We start from the raw sequence: 17,671 nt of genomic DNA, 5'->3' as shown, positions 1-17,671 counted from the left end.
AACAGGTTTATTCTGTAAGTTTTCAAAAAGTTTCTTTAGTAGTTTTTGAAACAAAGGTTTGAATCGAACGGTACATTACCTGAACCACTACACATGAAAAGTCAATACAGATTTATTTTGTGTTGATCATTTAGCCTATGAATTAATTAGGTTCATAATCTTGAGAAATGTAGCCCTGTCCCCTGTTCACCCAATTTGTTTGGTCTTATTAATGTCCCGTCCCCAGCAAAAAGTGTACACACACGTTTATCCCCATAATATGGGACGCCGTTTGTAAAGCAGCACATGCCGAAAATTACGACAACATTGTCTCACATCTAGCGCCACGCAGTGTTAAAAATGTGGTGTGAAATGTTTACAGTCAATTTTTTTCCACATTTACAACATTATTGAGCAACTTAAATATTTATTTTTAAATAATAAGTATTGGACTTAAATGTTTAAATCCAGAACTAAATATTTATTTAAATCTTAAATCTAAATCTTAAATTTATATTCTATATATTTTTTAAAAATTTGTACCCTAAATATATATATGAAATTTATATCCGAAATATATATCTTAAATCTGAATTTTCTATTAAATCCTAAAAGTAAATGTTATATCTAAATATTATATTTAAATCTTAAATTTGGAAACAGTTGAAACTAAATTTTTAGCGTAATATGCAAATTCACATGATTGGAGACCGGAAGTAACAAAATAAAAGCTGGTGCAGCTCAGACTATTTGTTTACGTTGCTTGAAAATGAATAAAACCTTCTCAACGGTGGCAGTCGGCTCTTGGACATGATTTATTGTGATAATAACAATATCTAGGTAAAATACACATTTAGGAGAAACCGTTTAAGGAGTATTTTGTGCTTTTTGTGATACTTTTACACACGAGCCCAGTAAAGTTACTAAGAATAGCCACGAGGGGTCTCTGTTGGACTGGAGAGAAAGGTTGACTTTTCTAACTTCAACTGCAAAATCCCGCGTTTCTCACTGAGAAACCATTGTACTGCAGTCAGAATGGCTCTGCTGATAGTCTCGGTTAAATTTGACTCGCCTGACATACTTTTACAGCCCACCTTTGTCGACTGTGAGAAACGCAGGATTTTTGCAGTTGAAGCTAGAAAAGTCAACCTTGCTCTCCAGTCCAACAGAGACCCCTCGTGGCTATTCTTAGTAACTTTACTGGGCTCGTGCGTAAAAGTATCACTAAAAGCACAAAATACTCCTTAAATCGTTTCTCCTAAATGTGTATTTTACCTAGATATTGTTATTATCACAATAAATCATGTCCAAGAGCCAATTGCCACCGTTGAGTAGGTTTTATTCACTTTCAAACAATGTAAACAAACAGTCTGAGCTGCTCCAGCTTTTCTTTTGTTACTTCCGGTCTCCAGCGATGTGAATTTGCATACTACGCTAAATATTTAGTTTCAACTGTTTCCCGATTTAAGATTTAAATATAGTACCTAGATATAACATTTAGATTTAGGATTTAATATAGAATTCAGATTTAAGATATATATTTCGGATATAAATTTCATATATATATTCAGGATATAAATTTAAAATATATATATATATAGAATATAAATTTAAGATTTACATTTAAGATTTAAATAAATATTTAGTTCTGGATTTAAACATTCAAGTTCAATACTTATTATTTTAAAATAATGTTGTAAGTGTGCAAAAAAAAAAAAGTGACTGTAAACATTTCACACCACATTTTTAACACTGCACGGCGCTAAATGTGAGAAAATGTCGTAATTTTCGGCATCTGCTACTTTACAAACGGTGCCCCATACATACAGGTTATGCTGTTATGTCCTCCCTACCAATGAGACCAAACCTACGCCTTTGCCCGATGCAACTACTGAATAAAAACTGAATGCAATGATGTGCCATAGTGCAATATTCAATCAGTATTTTAATCAAAATAGAACACAGATGAAAGATCCAAATTTCAAACTGAGAGAATATATTGTTTTAAGGGGAAATTATCTGAAATTCGGTGACGTCACCAAATCTCCAAAAAGTGAGACATTTTGACTAATTGTCGACGTCTGGGGACCGAGAAGAACTCAGTCTCGTCTAATCCTGGCTTGGCGAATGTCGTGCCGACGGCAGCCGGCTGTACGTCTCCGTCCAGTAGTTGACGTAATGCTGTCTCAGGTCGTAGCTGGCGAGACAGCCTGTTAGTCAACGGTGAGTCCATTGGAAGAAAAGGGAAAGTTGACAAAATACCTGACAGATGACTTGCTCATCTTGTGGTTAATTGCCAGATAAGGATGATGAGATTTGCTGTAAGGGGGCCACGGGACCGGAACTTTACTGCCTCCTTGACTGGGATCGCTGCTCCGCATAGAAAGGACAGAAGTACACTCAGATGAGACACTGCGACGATTTTGGGCCATTTCTGCGTGACTTCTAGTTGAAATTTGGGCCATTTTCAGGACACTTCCTGTTGATTTTGGTTCGATTCCAGGTTGCATTTGGAGCATTTTGGACAGGAGGTAACCTGGCAATGCCCCAAAATCAACAGGAAGTTATTAACTGACCTGTTAACCGGAAATGACCCAGAGATGCCCCAAAAGCAATATAAAGTGGATGTGACTAGATCACAACAGAAAGTGACCCAGAAATGTCCCAAAATCAACAGGAAGGAACCCAGAAATACCCAAAATCAACAGGATTGCCCCAGGATCAATAGAATGTGACTTAATAGCAATAGAAGGTGACCCAATGTCAATAGGAAATGAGCCTGAATTTCCCCCAAATCGACAGGAAGTTACCCGGTACCAAGCGATGGATAGACAAAAAGTCACCAGGACGAGAAGGCAAGAAGTCCCTAGGACAGGAAGAGTCTACATACGAGCAGAGGCGTCGCGTCCCATTAGGCAAATCAGGCAATTGCCTAGGGTCCCCAGCCAGCAGGGGCCCCCAGAGGGCCAACAGATTTAGCACACGCAGCTTTACTGCACTTGTCGCTGCGACAGTGCCAGGAAAGCCTTGTGTCTGAGTTCCCTGAAGGGGCTCCTTGACTCCCTCTACACCCCCCGCCCTCCCTCACGTGACTCAGAGTGAGAGTGAGCAGCGATTTGGCTTTTTTTTAATTGAAGTATACCCAAAATGAAGAGAAGTTATTCTTCTGGAAGCGACAAAAGATAAAAAAGCAGAAGAGGAGAAAAGGAAGCAAGACAGCGGTGAATGTACTATGTTACCGTAGTTTTATGTCCTAATGTAGTATAAGCCGGGCACTTTGAGTGTCCTAAAAAGCGCTCTATTAGACCGAGGCGTTATTATACTTTTATTTAATATGCTATTGCTCCAAGTCCAACTGTCCCCCTTACTTGCACACGCTCGAAGGGCCCCATGTTCCTTTTTGCCTGGGGCCCCCGGGGACCCTTGCTACGCCTCTGCATACGAGGACCAGTAAAGCATACCCAGTCTTGGCATACGAGGACCAGTAAAGCATACCCAGTCTTGGCAAAGTTGGTCCAGTACGCGATCATGTTTCGTGACAGGTCGCGGTGTCGCGGGAAGTAGACCAAAGGGGTGGCGAAAGGTTTGCCGAAGATGTACTGCAGGTCCTCGCTATGCTCTGCCTCCACCCAGCTAGGGAAGCCCGGGATACGAGTCTTCATGTTGAACAGGTAGGAGAAGGTCCGACCGCCGCTAAGGGAAAGAAAACAGTTACCGAGCTCGGCCAACTCGCCCGAAAGTCAGTCAAAAGCTACTCCGGACGCCACCTGCTGTGGTCGGCGTGGAGTTGGAGCGCGATCTGGGTCGGCACCAAGAACAGGAAGTCGGTCTCGATGTCGGCCACCGTCTTCTTCACCACCGCCGGATCCGGGACGGAGCCCCAGTGGGCGGAGTAGACGGTGAAGGCTGAATCCACGGCCGACGTGCCTTTTTCTTTGGTCAGACCCGTCAGGAAACCCCGCACGTTCTCCCTGAAGCCACAAAGCGCATCAAGACTCAGATCAAACGCATCGGCCGTAAAGCTGAAAGCTCTCCTAACCGTTGATATCACAAATATTGAAAATTATAACAAAACTTATTGATGTGACTGATTCCATCAGATTACTTGGAAGGATGCAGTTAATTTACTGCCTCTCTGACTTTTATGAAAAAGCGAGCTGGTTGAAAATGGGTCGGAAATTAGGCAATTTCCAACTATTTCAAAGTACACATTGGCTTCATTGACTATGTTCATCAAATGGCAAATGACGCAAGTGATGACGGCCGTCCCCGTTGACAGTCAGCACACATATACACTCACCGGCCACTACCTGTCCAATTGCTCGTTTACACTTAATTTCTAATCAGCCAATCACATGGCGGCAACTCAGTGCATATAGGCATGTAGACATGGTTTAAGACTCTCCTGCAGTTCAAACCGAGCAACAGTATGGGGAAGAAAGGTGATTTGAGTGACTTTGAACGTGGAATGGTTGTTGGTGCCAGAAGGGCTGGTCTGAGTATTTCAGAAACTGCTGATCTACCGGGATTTTCACGTAAAACAATCTCTAGAGTTTACAGAGAATGGTCCGAAAAAGAAAAAAAATCCAGTGAGCGGCAGTTCTGTGAGCAGAAATGCCTTGTTAATGCCAGAGGTCAGAGGAGAATGGCCAGACTGGTTCGAGCTGATAGAAAGGCAACAGTGACTCAAATAACCACCCGTTGCAACCAAGGTAGGCAGAAGAGCATCTCTGAACGCACAGTACATCGAACTTTGAGGCAGATGGGCTACAGCAGCAGAAGACCACACCGTGTGCCACTCCTTTCAGCTAAGAACAGGAAACTGAGGCTACAATTTGCAAAAGCTCATCGAAATTGGACAATAGAAGATTGGAAAAACGTTGCCTGGTCTGATGAGTCTCGATTTCTGCTGCGAAGTTCGGATGGTAGTGTCAGAATTTGGCGTCAACAACATGAAAGCATGGATCCATCCTGCCTTGTATCAACGGTTCAGGCTGGTGGTGGTGGTGTAACGGTGTGGGGAATATTTTCTTGGCACTCTTTGTGCCCCTTGGTACCAATTGAGCATCGTTGGAACGCCACAGCCTACCTGAGTATTGTTGCTGACCATGTCCATCCCTTTATGACCACAATGTACCCAACTTCTGATGGCTACTTTCAGCAGGATAATGCGCCATGTCATAAAGCTGGAATCATCTCAGACTGGTTGTTTGAACATGACAATGAGTTCACTGTACTCAAATGGCCTCCACAGTCACCAGATCTCAATCCAATAGAGCATCTTTGTGATGTGGTGGATCGGGAGATTCGCATCATGGATGTGCAGCCGACAAATCTGCACCAACTGTGTGATGCCATCATGTCAATATGGACCAAACTCTCTGAGGAATGCTTCCAGCACCTTGTTGAATATATGCCACGAAGAATTGAGGCAGTTCTCAAGGCAAAAGGGGGTCCAACCTGTTACTAGCATGGTGTACCTAATAAAGTGGCTGGTGAGTGTATATGCCTGGAAGTGACCCCAAAATTAACAGGAAGTGACTTGGGATTGTCCCAAAAGAACAGGAAGTGACCCAAAATCGAATGGCCCTCACACAAAATGGTCCATGAGCGATAACTTCCAACTCGATTGGCTTACAGCTCACCGTTCACATCTAGCTCTAATATAAATGCGCTAGCTAATGTCCAGGGGCGACACTAGGCTTTAAGAACCGGGGTGCTTAGCCCCCAGGAATTACACAGGATGTCAGTGAACGTAGCGTACAAGCACAAAACTTCACAAACAGCTAACAAAAACCAGGGGTGAAAGTGAGCCGGAACGCACCGGATCGGCATTCCGCCAAGATATATGATGGCGGAACGCCGTTCCGGCATACGGTGCTTTGATCCCGAAAATATAACGGCAACTGTCAAAACCCAATGTTTTAAAAAAAAAAAAAAAAACTGCCACGCTGCCACACACGCATCTCCAATAAGAACAATCTACTAATGTCAGATTTACATACACAAGTGTTAACAATACAAGCCTAATAAAGAGCTTGCTTAGCATCATCCGTTTTCATTGATTTTTATTATTCATTTATTCTACGTAGTTCTCCCCAGCGTCTCTCTCTATCTGACAAGTCGCATTGCCTGTAGCCCTTTTCACACATATTACCAGGGAATTTCCCGTATAAGTTAACGCAGGATTTACTCTCGCCATTGCTTTCGTGCATGAAAAGATTCCGAGAATGAAGCCGGTTGGACGCTTTCCCAGACTTGACCTGTGTTGCCCACTGGCACTCTCTGTGCGTGGAAGGCTGCTGGGCGATTTTATAACCTGGACATTACGTCATTTTTGGTTAGCATTGTCACAATGTTGGTCAAATCCTGTCGTGTTTTGTTCTGGAGGGAGCGTTCCCAGACGTGTAACTACAACCAATTTAAGGTCATCAAGAGGTAAGATCAGGCCTAAAAAAAATCCAGCCCGACCCGACCCAGGTCCGCTGGTATTAATGCCCGACCCGCCCGAGCCCGATCAATTAACTTGATTTGCAGGCCCGAAAAAACCCAAAATGTTATGTTTTATTTGTAGGCCCGAGCCCGGAAAAAAAAACGAAATTTTATATTTTATTTGTAGACCCAAGCCCGAGAAAAAAACCTCAAAATTCTATGTATTATTTGTGAGGAGGAAAGAAAATGAAGAGGGAAGGGATGCTCCAGTCAGACCTGGACAGATCACTGCTTGCTGCTTGGAAAAACGGACTGGTTGCGTTTTGCGTGATCACATTTGGTGACAATGCCTGCGCATTAAAGCCTGTCTTTTGTAACGAATTCTCAGTTGGCAGAAAAAAAACGCAACTTTTCTTAATGTTTTAATAGTCTACATATTTTTATGATCATTTTAAATGCATTTGCACAACAAAATAACGCTGGAAAAGTTTGTAAAATGTAAATAAACAGATGCGGTTTTGCATCGCAGAGGAGAAAGCGTAAAAAGAGGGCGCATGGCACGCTCTGGCTCTGCAATGACCATACAGCGCCATGTCTTTTTTTATCCAAATTATTTATTTGATAAGTATTCCTTTGTTTAACATCCATACATCGTTTTGGTATACGTATATAAATATATATTTATTTTAAAAATTTAGCGAGAACCCTGACCCGAACGTAATGATTGACATTTTAATTTCGTTATGTTTTCAGTTTAATTTAGCCATTTCCAGCTTGCCATGTTTAGGAGAAAACTAACGCAGGCATGGTGAGAACATGCAAACTCCACACTGGAAGGCTGGAATCCGGGACTGAACCCTTGGTATCAGAACTGTGAGGGGAACGTGCTAACCACTGTGAAACCTCCTGTGTTTTATTGTATGTTATATTTATAACTGTGCCAAAAGTTCTTGAATTTTGGTGGTTTTAGGAGGTTTAAGCCACCCCCCCCCCCCCCCCCACACACACACACACACACACACAAAAAAGGGCTCTGAGGCAAACTTCATGTTAGGGAGTTCCAGCAAGAAATTCTAGCCACTTTCACCCCTGACAAAGACTGATAATTTATGTACAGTACAGTGGTACCTTGACGTACGGTCGCTTTGACACACAAATTTTCGACACGCGACGTAAAATTTAACTCGCCATTTGTTTCTACATCCAACTACATGCTCGAAATACGATTGAATTTTGACAGCGCCTCAGTTTCTCTGTTTTCCTGCAAGACTGATGCACGGTGGATTTTCTTGTGAGAGAAATCAACATGGGTTCCAAGAATGTCACTGCAGGTGATGAAAAAAAGGAAAAAGTCCGCTTACCATTGAAATGAAGATGAAAAAGATAGAAAAATATGACCGTGGTGTGCGCGTCCGTGAACTGGCTTGACAATACGGCCGTAGAATGTCCACGATCTCACAACAACAGGACATTAGAAGAGAAAGTAAAATCTCTGCCGCACCTATCTCACTACGCAGTGCGTTCAAGTACACTACACAAAACACATCCGCCACATTAGAACCTAATTTGTTACATTATTACAGGTATTATCATTATTATTACTATTAATATTATTGTTAATGTTATATTATAGTTCCGATTTGTATTTATGATTTATTTGTTTTGCTCTGTGTAATTGCTATTTGCAATAGTACCAGTAATGTCTATACATATCGGCCTACAGAAAATCTAATGGCACTGATGCAAAATGGCCGACAAGTGATAAAGGCCGTCCCCATTGACTCACAAGAGCACATTAAATGCCCAAAAATGAACAGGAAGTGACTTGGGACTGTCCCAAAACGAACAAGAAGTGAGCCGAAATGCCCCAAAAACCAAATGGAAGTGACTCAAAATCGAATGGTACTGGGACAACAAAATGGCAGACAAGTGATAAGGGCAGTCCCTGTTGACTCAAAGTGTGCATGATATCTGCCTAGAAGTGACACTGAAATGCTCCAAACTGAAAAGGAAGTGACCTGAAATCGAATGGCACTGACCCAAAATGGCCGACAAGTGATAACGGTCGTCCCTGATGACTCACAAGCAAGCGTTATATCTACCTCATAGAGACCTCAAAATGCCTCAAAATGAACAGGAAGTGACCCAAAATCGAATGGCACCGATACAAAATGGCGGACAAGTGATAATGGCAGTCCCCGTTTACTCACAGCGTGTATAATATCTGCCAAGAATTGACCCTGAAATGTCTCAAAATGAACAGGAAGTGACCCAAAATCGAATGGCACTGATACAAAATGGCCGACATTTGATAACGGCTGTCCCCGTTGACTCACAAGCACGCATTATATCTACCTGGAAGAGGTCACGAAATGTCTCAAAATGAACAGAAAGTGACCCAAAATTGAACGGCACTGATACAAAATGGCCGACATTTGATAACGGCCGTCCTGTTGACTCATAAGCACGGATTTATCTACCTGGTAGAGACCCTGAAATGCCTCCAAATTAACAGGAAGTGACCCAAAATGGAGTGGAACTCACACAAAATGGCCAACAAGTGATCACGGCGATCCCCGTTGACTCACAGTGTGTAAAATATGTGCCTAGAAGTGACCCTGAAATGTCTCAAAATGAACAAGAAGTCACCCAAAAACGAATGGCACTGACATAAAATGGTCCACAAGCGATAACGGCCAACACGATTGGCTCACAGCGCACTTTTCGTATCTAGTTCTACATACAAGCGTTATCTAAGGTCAAGAAAGACATCATCCTCACACGGTGGTGTTGGCCTTCTTCTTGTTAACGGAGGGCACGTCGACGCCAGCGAAAAAGTGGCCGTCCATGGAGTTGACGCCGGCTAGGTAGTCCACGTTGGCGGCATTGTGGAAAAGACGAGCAGGCTCGTCGGGGACGAAGTCGCCATCCACCACGGGGGCCAGTTCCAACAGGTCCATGACCACACCTGCAAACCAGGGCAGAGCTCAGACGCCGTTTTGCACTTGTAATTCCCATCCTCACCTTTGCCCAACAATTGCAGGATGTCAATTTTGCCCGCCATGGTCAGGCCCACCGGGTCGGTCATCTTCAGACACGTCAACATCAGGTCCTCGTCGCTACGGTAACAACCAACCTTACGGGCGATCTGCGTCAAATGCAGCGTTAGACACGATGATGATGCCAAAGAGGAAAAGCGGTATCTTGTACCTTTTTGGTGAGTGCCATGGGTTCCCTCTGCAAGGCCCACGGGCTCAAGGCCACGCCGGACTGAGTGATGGCCCGCCGGAACAATCCTTTACTGTATGGAGACAACATCTACAAACGCATCCTGAACGTTAACGTAGGGGTGGCAAACTTGCCGGGAAATATTTACCAGTATTTTGACATGTTGACTTTAGGACATTTCAGAATTGATTTTGGGATATTTCTAGATAGGAAGTGACATGAAAAAAACAAAGTTAGCTAGGAATGTCCAAAAATCAACAAGAAATGATGAAGATCAACAAGAAGTGCCTGTTGATCTTGAGTGAACTGTTGATATAGGTTCTATTCCAGCTCTTTTCCTACCAATTTTTGGGCAATTCTTGGTCACTTCCTGTTAATTTTGGGGCATTTCGGACAGGAAGCGCCCCCAAAATGTACAGGAAGCATAAACGGATTTTTAGGGAGGGGGGGGGCAAAAATTATCATTGCATGTAATTGACTTTCCTATACAGTATATGATTTTAAAATTAATAATTTTCCGATAAAATATTGTCTATAAAAGTTGTAAAGTAATAAAACAAACAAAAAAATGAATGAAATGAACAAATAAAAGATATTTTTATGATAGGTCAAAATTATTTTTTGAACAGATCATGTGACCAGCACCTTAGACGGTCATTTGCTTTGCTTAGCCAAAACCACCCGAGGACCAGTGTTGTTAATCTTACTGAAAAAAAGTAATTAATTATATTTACAAATTACTTCTCCCAAAAAGTAATTGCGTTAGTAACTCAATTACCTGAATGTAAGAGTAATTAGTTTCTTGGCAAAGTAATTGGTGATAATTACTTTTTTTTTTTTCCTCAATTTAAAAAAAAAAAAAAAAAAAAAAAAAACATTGGCCACACTATGTGAAGTTTTTTGTGAAGGTTTTTGGTACAATTGGCCCGAGCCCAATTCTTTACCCTAATTTACTCTTTACCCTGAATCAACTGTTAAAAGTTGTTAGAATTGCTCCCATTATTGCATTAGTTCCCTTCTCTCTACTTTCGACATATGAAAGTTTTTAAACTGTTTCATCATTTAAAGATAGATTCAAGTCAAGATTTTGCCGATTTAGAAGTATTTTATATAAAAAGTTACTTCGGTTCGCTAGGAAGGTTCTCTACAACAGAGCCGTCCTAAAAAGTCTACTGCTTCAAGATGGCGGCTGTCTACTAACGCATTTAGTGCCATGTCTGTCATTTTGCATCTAGTTATATCTATATACAGTACATGTGATATCTACCATGTCTACCATATCTACCATAACATGTGGCGTAGTTTGAAGGCTATCGGCTACAACATGCATTATTGGAGCTACCTAGCATAGCGTTTGTTCGGCGTCACAACTTTTTTGCCTCCTCCACACTCCTGCTCTGCTCAGTCGTCTCGGTGAGTCCGTCTCCCTCAGACTTTTCGACCAATATAGTAACGCATGCCTTTCCGTCCTCAGTAACGGTAATGGCGTTGCCAAGATGAGGAAAGTAATTAATTAGATTACCCACTACTGAAAAAAATAACGCCGTTAGTAACGCCGTTATATTGTAACGCCGTTATATTGTAACGCCGTTATTAACAACACTGCCGAGGACTGAAGAGGCCAGATGGATACATGTCATTTTTTTCAGAACTAAGCTTTCAAAAGCGACAACAACTACTGAGCAAGAACCAATGATTGCAATTGTGTAACATTAAACGCTAGACACCACCACCAAAATGGAGAGGCTTGTTTCAATTTGCCCACTAAAGACGCTAATTGTACAACTGAGCCACCACCGGTGTCTTGCCAATGTAGTTACCCCCCCTCAAAAATTGTGTCCCCTGGCCGCGAGATCAAACCCACACACATTAGTTATGAGTTATATCGACTTAAACAATTAATTGAATCCAGAAAAGAACCACAGTTATATATTTTGGACATTGACGTTTATTAAACTGGAGAAACTCCATACAGGACTTGAACTACAATAAAAACAGTCATAGGTCATCCTACGAGTAAAACAGTGAAACATTGCTTTTTCCTTTTTTTTTTTTTTTTTTTTTTTTTTTTTTTATGTTCGTACATATGTTACGTTATAAGACAAAAAAAAACATTTTTTCATTCATTTTTTTAATGGATGGGCCATGTTTTAAAACCTCGTAGATAACTACATCACCAAAACACGGAAATCAGTGCAGCGCAATGGCTCCGCCCAGGGGATACTATTTTCGACTGGGGTAACTACATTGGAACGACACCGGTAGGCATACCATGTTCAATGGATGACGATCTTGGCGAAAAGTATAACCTAAGCAGCCTGATTATGAATTCCCCTCAAGAATGATGGGAAACAAAAAAAAACGCTCATTTTCAACTTATTATAAACATTCTTGTAAGTTAATTTTATTGCTGACACTGCGTTTCAGGGTCATCAACATGTTGTGCCCCCCCGCCCCAAAAGTCAAACTCCGCCTATGACAGGAAGTGACATGAAACAAACAGGAAGTCTGTCAGGAATTGCCAAAAATCAACAGGAAGTGATCCAAGATCAACAAGAAGTTCCTGTTGATCTTAGGTAAACTCCTGTTGATATAGGTTCTATTCCAGCTCATTTTTATATCAATTTTGGGGCGGTCCCCGTTGACTCCCAGTGTGCACTGTTTGCAAATAGCTCTTACATAAACGCACTAGCTAATATCAATAAATATAATCAAATGGCACTGACGCGAAATGGCCGAAAACTGATAACGGCAGTTCCCGTTGACTCACAGTGTGCATAATATCTGCCTATAAGTGGCCCTGAAATGCCCCAAAATGAACAGGAAGTGACCCAAAATTGAATGGCACTGACACAACATGACCGACAAGTGATAATGCCCGTCCCCGTTGACTAACAAGAACGCATTATAGCTACTTTGAGGAGACCCCAAAATGCCCGAAAATGAACAGATAGTGACCCAAAGTGGGACTGATACAAAATGGCTGGCAAGTGATAATGGCGGTCCCCGTTGACTCACAGAATACATCATTTCTGCCTAGAGGCGACCCCGAAATGCCTTAGAATGAACAGGAAGTGACTTGGGATTGTCCCAAAATGAACAGGAAGTGAGCCGTAACCGTAAGTATCCAAAAACCAACAGGAAAGGCACTGATGCAACATGGCCGACAAGTGATAACGTCCGTCACCATTGACTCACAGCATGCACAATGTCTGCCGAGAAGTGACCCTGAAATGCCTCAAAATGAACAGGAAGTGACCCAAAACCGAATGGCACTGATGCAAAATGGCTGACAAGTCATAACGGCTGTCCCTGTTGACTCACAAGCACGCGTTTATCTACCTGGAAGAGACCACGAAATACCTCAAATAGCAATAGGAAATGCGAGTCATTCCCTAATAATTTTGGGGCATTTATTGATCACATTAGGGGTGTAACGGTAAACAAAAATCTCGGTTCGGTACGTACCTTGATTTTGAGGTCACGGTTCGGTTCATTTTCGGTACAGTAAGAAAACAAAATGCAAAATATAAATGTGCTAGTTGTTTATTACACACCTTTGTGCTTTCAACAATAGGAACATTAGCCTATACAAAAATAGAATTCTGCTCAAAAAGTAGCGGGTATTTAAAGATAATCCAACAACAATTTGCCTTTCAGACCCCGCGTATTGGTCAGCTTTCTTTCTGAAAGAAAGACGAAAAAAGAAGGCCTGTGCTAAAGAGAAAAGCAATCCCAATGACAAAGTTTTTAACATGTATTTTACAAATGAAATGCCTCAATGAATATTTTTTTTTTCGTATGAACGGTTTTCAAAAGCTTTATTGGTGGATTTTCTCAAGGTTAAGCGCCACACAGAAATTAAAAAATTCAATTGTGTATGCAGGATCTGTGTATTATTCTTATTATTTAATTACAGGTGTTTTAGCTCATTTCAATTTATTTTATTGAAACGGGCTATAATTTATTATGTGTATATATTTTGCAAATGTGATGTAGTATTCATTTATATTGTATATTTTATGTTGTATAACTCTAGTTCCTATGTGAATATTAGTTCCTACTTGTTTTGTTGTGGTAGGAGGGTTTTGTATTGAACACGGGGCCGTGTTGGTTATTATTATAGCAGAGAAGACAGCAGTAAATCAACAAAGACAAGTCAACTGTGCCCTGATCTACCATTCAAGAGATCTGTTGGACTCAAAAAGTGGGTTACGATTGCATATTAGTTTGAAAATCGACCGGATCCACCGTATTTTTACACGAGTGACTTCCGGTCTGCCCGATCCTAGCTACCGGTAGTAGTATTGACGCAGGAGGGTCGCATCTCGCGTCAAATAATAAACTGCCGTTCTTTTCGCGTGCGTTGTGTCGAGCCGCTTCTGGGACGCGTCTTACACGCGGCCGCACTGCGACTGGTGTGCATTGGCTGATCGACTTTAATACCCGCGTTCCACTGCGTTCTCGCGGCGGCTACCTTGTCGCGCCGTTGACGTTTCTGGGTTATACTGTCGTACCGTGTTGGTCCTCATTATAGTAGAGAAGACGGAGTAAATATAATCTACACAAAGAAACTGTAACCCGATCGACTCACAGCCTCGTAAAGTAAGGGTTACATTACGTCAGAAACTCGTTCGGTACGCCTCCGTTCCGAACCGAGCACCACATATCGAAACGGTTCAATACAAATACATGTACCGTTACACCCTTACTTTCTATTGATTTTGGGTCATTTCCTGTTGATGTAGAGTCTAATCCAAGTCTTAATTTCTTGGTCAGTTCTTGTTTATTTTGGGGCATTTCAGAAAAAACTGACCCTGATACGCCCCAAAACCAACAAGAAGTCACCTAAAATGCTCCAAAATTTACAGGAACTTCCTATTAATTTTGGGGCATTTCTTGGTTAGTTCCTGTTGAATTTGGGTCACTTCCTGTTGGTTTTGAGGTAGTTCGGAAAGGAAGTGACCCTGAAATGACCCCAAATCAACAGGAAGTGCCTCGATATCAATAGGAGGTGATGCCGAATACTCCAAAAAGAACAGGCAGTGATCCATAAATGACCTAAAACCAATAGAATGTGACCCAAAATGATGAGATCCCTCTTTGGTGGTGTAGGAAAGGATCTCATTTTACCCACTGTGATGGCAGCACTTTTTAGGACATATTTGTTTGGTGGTGAATTTAATCTAGTCACCTGAAAGCTGACGCTGACGGCGCCCGCCGACTGTCCGAATATGGTCACGTTGTCCGGGTTTCCTCCGAAGGCGGCGATGTTCCTTCGTACCCAGGAGATGGCGGCGTGCTGATCCCACAGGCCGTAGTTCCCTGTAGCATCCGCAGATTTTTCGTCAACATACGAACGGGAGGCGAATTGTCTGGCGGCGCTCACCAGGCAAACGAGCGTCTCCGCTGCTGAGGAAGCCCAAGGTGCCCACGCGGTAGTTGGCCGTCACCACCAGCACGTTGCCCCTCTGGGCCATTTCCTTGCCGTCGTAGAGCGAGTCTCCCAGGATGGCCAGGTCGTTGGACGCCCCAAGCAGGAAGGCCCCCCCGAACAGGTAGACCATGACCGGCAGGTCGGATGATACTGACGCGTATGACATATATGTGACGCGTGACATCCCATCCAATCGTACATAAGAAATGATAACGTTATGTGAGATCAGATATGACATCTGTACTGCACCTGGTGTCACATCAGAAGTGAGATCTGGTGTGACAACAGGTGTAAATGTCTGGTGTGAATTTCATGTCTATACCTTGAGAGTCATCTGGTGTTACATAAGATATATCAAGTGTTATGAGAGCAGATGTGAGATTTGTTTTGAATTAGATGGAAGGTCTGATGTGACATCCAGATTTAAGATCAGATGTGAGATTTTGTTTGACATCAGTTTTGTCATCAGATGAGATCTGATTTGTTGTCAGTAGAGAGTGAGTTCTGGTGTAACATCAGAAGAGAGATCTGGTGTGACATCAGATTTACCATCCAAATGGGGTGAGAAGTGATATTTTTTGCGACTTGGATGTGAAATTGTGTGTGACATCAGATATGAGCACAGAGATCTGTGGTGACATCTAATGTAACATCAGAAGAGAGATCCGGTGTGACTTCAAATTTATCGTCCATCAGATGCGGGGTTTGTTGTGAATTGGATGTGAAATCTGCTATTTAAGGTCAGGTGTGACATCCGCACTACACCTGGTGTCACATCTGAAGTGAGATATGGTGTGACAACAGGTGTAACGTCGGGTGTGAATTTCATGTCTATATGTGGAGAGACATCCGGTGTGAAATCAGATATTTCATGTGTTATGAGATGTGAGATTTGTTTTGAATTGGATGGAAGATCTGGTGTGAAATTCAGATTTATGATCAGATGTGAGATCTGGTGTAACATCAGTTTTGTCATCAGATGAAATCCGATTTGCTGTGAACTGGGAGTGAGTTCTGGTGATCATCAGAAGTGAGATCTGGTGTGACATTAGTTATGTCATCCGATGAGATCAGATTTCTTGTGAAATGGCAGTGAGTTCTGGTGTGACATCAGATTTACAGTATCATCCAGTATGGGCTCAGATGTGAGATTTGGTGCGACTCGGATGTGAAATCTGGTGTGACATCAGATATGAGATCTGGATTGGCATCTTATGTAACATCAGAAGAGAGATCTGCTGTGACATCAAGTTTATCGTCCATCAGATGTGGGATTTGTTTTGAATTGGGTGTGAAATGTGCTATTTAAGATCAGATGTGACATCTGGACTACACCTGGCGTCACATCAGAAGTGAGAGCTGGTGTGACAACAGGTCTAATGTCTGGTGTGAATTTCATGTCTCTATCTGGAGAGACATCTAGTATAACATATTTCATTTGTTATGAGATCAGATGTAAGATTTGTTTTAAATTAGATGGAAGATCTGGTTTGACAACAGGTGTAATGTCTGGTGTGAATTTCATGTCTAAATCTGGAGAGACATCTGGTGTAACATCAGATATTTCATGTGTTATGAAATCAGGTGAGAGATTTGTTTTGAATTAGATGGAACATCTGGTGTGACATCAAGATTTAGGATCAGATGAGAGATCTGGTTCGCCATCAGTTTTGCCACCAAATGAGATCCAATTTGTTGTGAATTGGGAGTGAATCTGGTGTAACATCAGAAGAGAGATCTGGTGTGACATCAGATATGAGATCTGGAGTGACATCTTATGTAACATCAGAAAAGAGATCTGCTGTGACCTAATGTTTAACGTCCATCAGATGTGGGATTTGTTGTGAATTGGATGTAAAATCTGGCATTTAAGATCAGATGTGACATCTGGGGTGACGCAAGACCGTGTGAATCGGATGCGAGATCTGCGGACACTTACACTTGCTTCCCTGAGGCACGAATATGTTGAGGTAAAGGCAATCGAGGCTGCCTCGAGTTTCCGTCTGCAACAGCGTCACCTGCAGGCAGCGATCGGCGTACTTGGTGGCCTTCAGCACTCCTGCCGAATGCACCGACATATGAGTCACGTCACGTTCGTCGTCATGCCAATGCGTTTCTCTGACCTACCGTCCCATTCCGGATGAGGTTTGGGTTTCTCCCACAGTCCGGGGGTGTCTGCGAAGGGGATCCCTTTGAATACATCCACCGAACTGAAGAGTCCCGTGTGTTTGTTAACTCCCTGAACCAGACCGGCCTCCGTCTGAACCACACCTAGCTACACATATATACACACCCGTGACACATTGGTACGGTAATCCCAGACCATTTCCGAGCGTCTCTCCACCTTTGCCGCCGAGACCAGAGTGAAGGAGAGGCTCGTCAGCGCCACCACCAGGATCGTCGTCGTCCGGGCCTTCATCTTCAACGTTCTGGCGCCTTCTCCCATCTTATTCCCTTTATAGCCGCGTAAAACTCTGCTCTCAGAAACCGCGGCGACACGTGCTGTCGCTCACACGAAAGCTGAACTGAAGGCACGATTGCGATTACCCCGAATTCTGTGACTTCGAATAAGTGCAAAACATCTCGCAAGGCCGT

General features: G+C 42.6%; 1 protein-coding gene across 1 annotated transcript; it reads right to left on the bottom strand.

Annotated features, from left to right (window-relative positions):
* Positions 1 to 1,821: 1,821 nt before the first annotated feature.
* LOC130912979 (bile salt-activated lipase-like) lies at positions 1,822 to 17,671 on the bottom strand. Its single transcript, XM_057831192.1, has 12 exons — positions 17,421 to 17,671; positions 17,204 to 17,351; positions 17,016 to 17,135; positions 15,029 to 15,226; positions 14,834 to 14,964; positions 9,622 to 9,729; positions 9,436 to 9,559; positions 9,193 to 9,379; positions 3,747 to 3,950; positions 3,475 to 3,672; positions 2,242 to 2,349; positions 1,822 to 2,176 (listed from the first exon to the last, which is right to left on the bottom strand). The coding sequence occupies exons 1-12, from the start codon at positions 17,520 to 17,522 to the stop codon at positions 2,089 to 2,091; spliced, it is 1,716 nt and encodes a 571-aa protein (XP_057687175.1). The 5' UTR covers positions 17,523 to 17,671; the 3' UTR covers positions 1,822 to 2,088.

Source organism: Corythoichthys intestinalis, chromosome 3 (genome assembly GCF_030265065.1).
Source record: "Corythoichthys intestinalis isolate RoL2023-P3 chromosome 3, ASM3026506v1, whole genome shotgun sequence".
Lineage (NCBI taxonomy): Eukaryota > Metazoa > Chordata > Actinopteri > Syngnathiformes > Syngnathidae > Corythoichthys > Corythoichthys intestinalis.
The sequence above is the reverse complement of the archived record's forward strand: the minus strand, read 5'-3'. Positions and strand labels throughout refer to the sequence as shown.